The sequence below is a fragment of the Lacerta agilis genome, chromosome 7 (genome assembly GCF_009819535.1).
Source record: "Lacerta agilis isolate rLacAgi1 chromosome 7, rLacAgi1.pri, whole genome shotgun sequence".
NCBI classification, from domain to species: Eukaryota; Metazoa; Chordata; class Lepidosauria; order Squamata; family Lacertidae; genus Lacerta; species Lacerta agilis.
This window is the reverse complement of record NC_046318.1, coordinates 55,197,402-55,204,574: the sequence shown is the minus strand read 5'-3', so window position 1 is coordinate 55,204,574 and position 7,173 is coordinate 55,197,402. Positions and strand designations below refer to the sequence as shown.

The 7,173-nt window shown below is 42.9% G+C and overlaps 1 protein-coding gene across 2 annotated transcripts in view; it reads left to right on the top strand.

The window, feature by feature from the left end:
- Positions 1-492: 492 nt before the first annotated feature.
- The window catches only part of TRPA1 (transient receptor potential cation channel subfamily A member 1), a 28,341-nt gene continuing 21,660 nt past the window's right edge, over positions 493-7,173 (top strand). The window contains exons 1-3 of one of the 2 annotated variants that reach the window (XM_033155409.1): positions 493-699; positions 2,775-2,937; positions 5,945-6,120. In XM_033155409.1, coding sequence (XP_033011300.1) covers positions 583-699; positions 2,775-2,937; positions 5,945-6,120 — 456 coding nt within the window. In that variant the 5' untranslated portion in view covers positions 493-582. The remainder of the gene's footprint in view (positions 700-2,774; positions 2,938-5,944; positions 6,121-7,173) is intronic. The other variant, XM_033155410.1, reaches the window with a different exon arrangement.

Below are 7,173 nucleotides of genomic sequence, written 5' to 3'. Positions count from 1 at the left end.
GCTTTATATAATAAATGGGAAACATACTAGGCTGCCGGTGTTTAGGTTCTTTTGGTTTTGCGAGCGTGCCCTTAAGGAGTCCAACCCCCAAATTTCTGGGAAGCAGCGGCACAAAAGCGTCTGTCTGAGTGGGGATGTCGCCACATCGGCCCCACTCCGCTCCCCGCCGCGGACAGCCGAGAGGGGCCCCACTCCTCGGCTGAGGCGCCAACTTCCTCCCTCGGAGGTCGAGCCTTGTTCTAGCGCAAGCCGCTTCAGCTTCGGGAGGCGAGCGCACCGGCGCCGCGCTGTTCCTCCGGCGAGACCCCTCAGGCCACCGCCGCCCCTGCTCTGGCCGCTCTCCCTCAACTCCGGAGGCGGGAATCTCTTCAGGAGCGCACCGCTCCCTCGCGGCCTTTCCTCACGCCTCTGCCTCGTGTAGCCGGCTCCGTCTGACGACGCCCCATTCGCGCCTCCTCTTTTGTGGGTGGGTGCATCTCGCCCGTCCCTCCTCCTCCTCTCTCGGGCTGGGCTTTCCCCTGCACATGGCTCCTTCTGGTGTCTCCCACAGGTCGCCGCGGGAGACGGACTGGCAGCCAGACCATGAAGCGCGCCTTCCTGAAGCTGTTCCAGTCCGGGCAGAGCAAGCAGGACACTTGCTACGAAGGGGTCGTGTGCGAAGCCGACGCCGCCTCGGTCGCCTCGCAGGATGTGTTTAAGGTAAAGTGCCTGGCCCCGCGAGTTCGGCGGGACTTAAAGTCCAGGTTACGTGGGGTATGAGATTGCAGCCTGAGGCAGCCGCCCATCGCAGGGCTACCTGGAACAGGTATGGAGTGTCTTCAGATCTGTGCTTCTGGGGAAAATCCTTTTCCGGAGTGTCTGGGTCCTTGGTTTGTGGGTCTCTTTTCATGCCAGGATTAACCATGGAGGAAGATCCATCGGAAATTCAACAGGCCAAAGTTTTCCTTTTGGTGCACCTGGCCGATTCTGCACCTTTGAATATTTTCCTGGTAAACATGTTACATGCACAAAGTGATGGTCCAAAGGCAGTTTCAATACCCTGGCCAAGAAGTCCAGGATGCTGAAAACTCAGCTCTTAAAAATGATGCATGTATTGGGAATGTACCGGTACTTGTTTCTGGAATCTAAAACTTCTCTAAAACCTCATTTGGGACAGAATGTTGGACTAGGTTACCTTTTACAATTCTATGGTTCTTCTTAAAAGAAACCTATTTATGAAGAATGGATGAGAATGGAATGAATTTGTAGGATGTTTTGAGTTCAGTTTATGTAGTTTAAAATGCACACGTTTTAAGGGTTAGGCTACTTGTTGCTAATCTGTTTTGTGTTGCCTTTAACAGCAATATCAGACCTAGCTCAAATTAATCTGGTAATCTCCTATGACTCACAAGCATCAGCTATGTTGCTATCGCAAAAAGTTTTAATCTTTTCGTTGTCCTTGATCCAAAGGTTAATATAGGATATAGGTCTTAGGACCTCTCTGCATGTGGGAAAAAAACAGAAAACAAAGCACGTAACAGATGCCCCCCCCCCCCAATATATTCATCATATCCACACTCTGGCTCATATGCCATAATGTACTATTCCCATGTAATGAATGCAAGTAGCATTGCTGGAGAGAAAATAGCCATATTCTTTGATGCTATCTCTTGTTTTAAAAAGTATGTTGTAGAGTGGGTAAGCACCACACTATGATATTTTCAGAGCTAATACAGCTCAATCAATTGAGCCAAAACTAGAACCCTGCATTTGCTGTTCTGTGAGCCTGGAGGAAACTTGTCTCCTGAACAAAGATAAGTGGGATAGAATCATAGACTTGTAGAGTTGGAAGGGGTCATCTAGTCCATCCCATGCAATGCAGGAATCACAGCTAAAAAATCCCTGACAAATGACCATCCAACCTCTGTTTAAAAACCTCCAATGAAGAAGAGCCCAACATCCTCCAAGGTAGTCGGTCCTACTGTTAAACAGTTCTTGCTGTCAGAAGGAAAATAAAAATAATTCCTTCCAGGGGTATTACTGTGGTAAACCTGTTGATGAATGTTAACGAGTGCAATTGGTCTTACAGGAAAAAGCAAGGCGTGAGAGGGCTGAAAATAGCTTTATCATGTATAATGAGATAAGAATCCAATTAATAGAGACATTGGATTCTTACCCCTCCCCAACTTCTCACTATTTTTAAGGGTCTGGTGACTTCTGTTTCAGTGTATCTGGAGAAGTGTGCATGCACACGAAAGCTCATACCAATAACAAACTTAGGAAGGAATTTTTTTTATTTTGTTTCGACTACAGCAGACCAACACGGCTACCTACCTGCTGTCAGAAAGTTCTTCCTAATGTTTAGTCAGGATCTCCTTTCATGTAATTTGAATTCATTGGTTTAGGTCTTCCCCTCTGGAGAAGTAGAAAACAAGCTTTCTGCATCCTCCATGTGACAGCCCTTTGGATATATTAGGCAAAACATATCCAACTCGCTCAACCGTTCCTCATAAGTCTTGATTTCCACACCTTTTATCATCTTGGTCACCCTCCTCTGCATTCTCCTTTATTAGATTAAAAGATGATTCATACAAATGTAATCCAATTTGGTTAAATTTTAGCTTCCTGGCTCTACTAGATTAAAAGCAATCAGCATGCAGGTGCCAAGGTATCCCGAAAAGATAAAGCCAACCATATGCAAACCAGTATGTCTATAGAATATGGCATTTCAGTACTACACTCTCTTTGAAAATAAGTATTATTGCATTTAAAAATATATATATATCAAAAATTAGGTGATCTCAGATGGAAGTACCTGCAGACTACGAAGTTTCATTAAGAAGAATCGGGATGGTCTTAAGAAACTGGATGAGCTAAATGCCACTCCATTGCATCATGCTGCAGCAGGAGGTCAACTTGAGCTAATGCAAATGATTATAGATGGTTCTTCAACTGAAGGTGACAAAAATCATTATTATTACTTTAAAGCATGTATCTATTGATCAGAACATATAAAATTTCATGGGAGAAGTCTTGTGTTCTAGTCTCAGCATGTTGGGATGTTTATCTAGTCAGTCAACTAAATTTATATCCAATCCATAGTATCATGTTTTGACTTTATTAATAGCTTGAGCAGAAGTGCAGATGATCAGCTATAGAAGAAGGATTAATGCATAATGGAATCTGACTGATGCAAAATAAAATATATAGATGATGAGAATAGATCAACAATGCTAATATATATACAGTATAGATGATGAGAAAAGATCATTGTTGCTAACAGATCAACAATGGGGAAAGTTGAAACAGTTCTGAATGCAGAGACTAGGGGGCAACTTATCAGAGTAGAACACCCCCAGCCTGAAATTTGTGGATTCCACAATCCACATAACTTGATAACCACACAGTATTGCAGCTACTTCATTACCTAATGAGACCATATTACCTTTGTGTGTGCCTCTTCACAACAAATCCCCACACTACCATATGTAGGTCTACTAAATGTTTTCACTGTCTCTTGCTGTGTTGCCTTGAGGCATCAGCCTCGCAGAGGACATTTCTCTCTGCTTATGTACCCATGTGGCACTCAGGTAACAATGTTAGGTCTTCTGGTGACTGGTGAAAGGAGCGTGTGATGCAAAGGAGATGCGTTTATAACTTATTGGAATTTCGCCCACCTCAAAAAAGCAGTTGTAATGATGTGTGCAATTCCATTCTCAGGGTTAGTCATCTGTGGACAAATTTCTGCGTCTACAGTCTTCCAGGTTTTCCCATTCTACCTTCAGGGCAGCTGCAGCGATGCTTGCACATGCAGACCTGAGTCTGTTTACGTAGGCTGAGAACTCATTAATTTACCATTTTGCTAGCAGATTGAGCTCCTCATTTACAGTGACATCACAAGGGGTTACATAGAATTTTCGAATGTGGACCTTCATGGTCTGTAGTTTCAGGTTGCTCTCTGTCTGTGTCTGCAAAGAACAACATGCATGCCTTGTGCCCCCTAAATCTGTTCTGGAGGGTTGAGGGAAGCACCAGAACAGATTTAGGAGGCACTGTGGTTTACACCGGAGAGGAGAGGCAGAAAAGCTACATTGTGGGCTAAAAGTGGTTGCACTAGTATAACTATTTAAATGGATATTGCCCTAGATCTGCATGCCCAAACTTATGTGTTTCTTGAGGAGCAGCTCCCTGTATCACATGATTAACTGCTTTTAAAACTGAGGGGCCTTTTAAAAGCAGTTAAATGTTTTCTGCAGTTCAGAGAAAAGAACTGAAAAGTAGAGATGGACATGCTCAAGTTCTCGGCCATATCTAGAGTAGCTCTTTAGATCCCCAGACCATACTGTTTCACATCTATTGAGATACTTTTATGCTGTAAATAGAGGTAACAAAAATGACATATGTATCCAGTGTCTTGTCCTCCATATAACACTAAATTTAGTTTGTGCCACCTCTGGAACTTCTTTGGGGAAGTTGGAAGTGCCTAGTAATTTTCTGGCCATCAAATAGCAAACAGAGACTGGCGTCCAACTAGCCACACTCAGAACAGACCCACTGAAATCAGTGGGCTTCATTTACTTGTTCATTTGTTTCTGTAGGTCTACTCTTGAGTGTGACTTAACTGTGGATATGTAGGGTAGAGAGAAAATTTTCTTCCTCTCTCACTGTAACACAATGCAGGAGAACCCAATGAAGCTGAATCTTGGAAGACTCAGGACAGGTAAAAGGAAGTGTGCATGCACACGAAAGCTCATACCAAGAACAAACTCAGTTGGTCTCTAAGGTGCTACTGGAAAGAATTTTCTATTTTGTTTCGACTATGGCAGACCAACACGGCTACCCACCTGTAACACAGCACATAGTTAAACTATGAATTTCACCACCACAAGATAGTGGTGGCCACCAAATTGGGACAGCTTTAAAAGAAGTTTATATAAATTGATGGTGGGTAAAGCTGTCGGTGTCTACTAGCTGTTCTGCCTCCAAAGACAGTATGCCTCCAAATACCTGTTGCTGGGGAACACAAACAGTTGAGTGTCCTATTTGTGAACTTCCCACAGTGTTTGACCACTGTGAAAACAGGATGCTGGACTACAATGACCTTTGGTCTGATCCAGCAAGACATTTCTTACTTTCTGATCAACCAGGTAATTTTAGTGATTTTTTTATTTAAGAGTCTGCAGGTATATTACCGGTATATTGCTATTACCGATCTACACCTAAAAACATTCTAGTAGTTCTGTAAAATACCCGTGCCCATTGAAAAACTGGGACTGAGATGCATGATCACTTTACCATGCAGTCGAACACAGCCCACACGACTGCAACCATTCAGCACATTTCAGTGTCATGTGATTTGGCAATTTCACCTGCACCATCTTCCCAATTCTCCTTCCTCCTGTTTTCTCCCCTTCTCTGGTGACATAGTACAGCTTGTACCACCATAACTCTTAGGTGTCTAGGCTTTTAGGCACTGTTTTGAGAGGAAAAACATTTAGGAAATGACTTTGACAGGAACATAGCCCATGTAAAAGCACCTATGTGTCAATTTTGCATTTGGAATTATACTCTTCTACTTACTGGATTTATTTTCAGATGGCTATATCCTATTGTAGAAAGCACATCTTTGTGTCATACCCTGGAAGCAGCAGATCAATAAGAGGTTGGCCTCAAAAAAGCAGACAATTAGAATGAATTTACAAGTACAGATAAGTAGAAAAAGCATTAACTGCTCTTTTAAGAGTATATCACACACTTTCACTTACATTTTATGATTTAAATTTACAGTATGCAAATGATACAGGACAAAATCTGCTAAATAAAGGCTGACACTTGCTAATTAATCTAACATCTGCATTTACAGTTACTATTTTTGTTAAAACATTATGATTATTAATATCAGTCATTGTGTGCATCCTACAAGTGTGATATAACATCCACCCTGTTTTCTTACCCTTTGGTCTAGCACTAAATGTGACTGACTCCTCTGGAAACACACCACTGCATTGGGCCACGAAAAAATCCCAGATTGGAAGTGTTAAATTACTTCTCAGCAAAGGAGCTAACCCAAACATTCTTAATTCCAGTATGATGGCTCCACTTCACTTGGCTGTGCAGTGTCTTCACAATGAATTAGTTAAGGTAAAGTTTAATTCCAAGTTCATACACTTGCCAATGAAAAGTGAATAGTAAAGCAGTCTGTATGTGAAATGGTTTTGTTTTAGTGAAAGAGTATGAATGGCTTCCTCCATCAGCTCATGCAGTTTTATAGAGTGACTAGGGGAGAGTGCCTGGCTCTGAAAATATTTTGATATTAAAATAGATAGTGCAGTTTGTGAGTTTGAACCCATCATACCAAACATTGGGCAAAGTCATGTTTTGGTCCACCATCTTGATTCAAAACAGCACATGTCATCCGAGCTAAGTTTGGCTATGATATCTCAAGAGGCAGCCTAGCCTATGCCAAAAAAGCCATACCAAAGTTGTGTTTGCGTCCACCATCTTGATTCATAATGGCTCCCAGCATCCAAATGGTGACAAACCCCATTTTCACCACCTCAGGAACCATCATGCTGAGTACAGTGATGATGTCTTGAGACGTGGATAAACCTATGGAGGGCAGATGGACAAACCGCTTTTCAAAATATATACAGCCATCCCCCGTCCCCCACACTTATGTGATGGTTACGTTTTGGGCCCGTGCACACATAAGTGAAATTGTGTAAAGTGGGCAACACCCTCTAAACGCCCTTTAAACGCCTTCCTTGCCACTCTCTCTTCAATCCATACAATAATGTTGTATCCAAAAATCTCCACATTCAGAATGGAAGATCTTTAGCCAGCAAATCACTGGAGGGCATGCAGGAAAGAGGCTAATGTGCCTCTGGTACCCCCACACAACAGCTTTTAGATTGGGAGGCTAAGCAGCCTCAACAAAGCTCTACTGGGCCTCTGGTCTCTTCAGGGCTTCCTGCACCCTTATTGACATCCTCTTCAGGCTCCAGAGAGGGTCTCCTCATGAGCCATGAGGACTTTCCAGCCCTCTCCCTCCACTTCCGGGTTCGAATCTATTTATTTCCTTGTGCCGCACATATACACAGTCATGCCCAAGTCAAAGTGGGGGTGGAGTAATAAATATTTTAGGCTGACTGAGGTGGAATCAACACACATATTAAAAATGTTGTGAAATGCTTT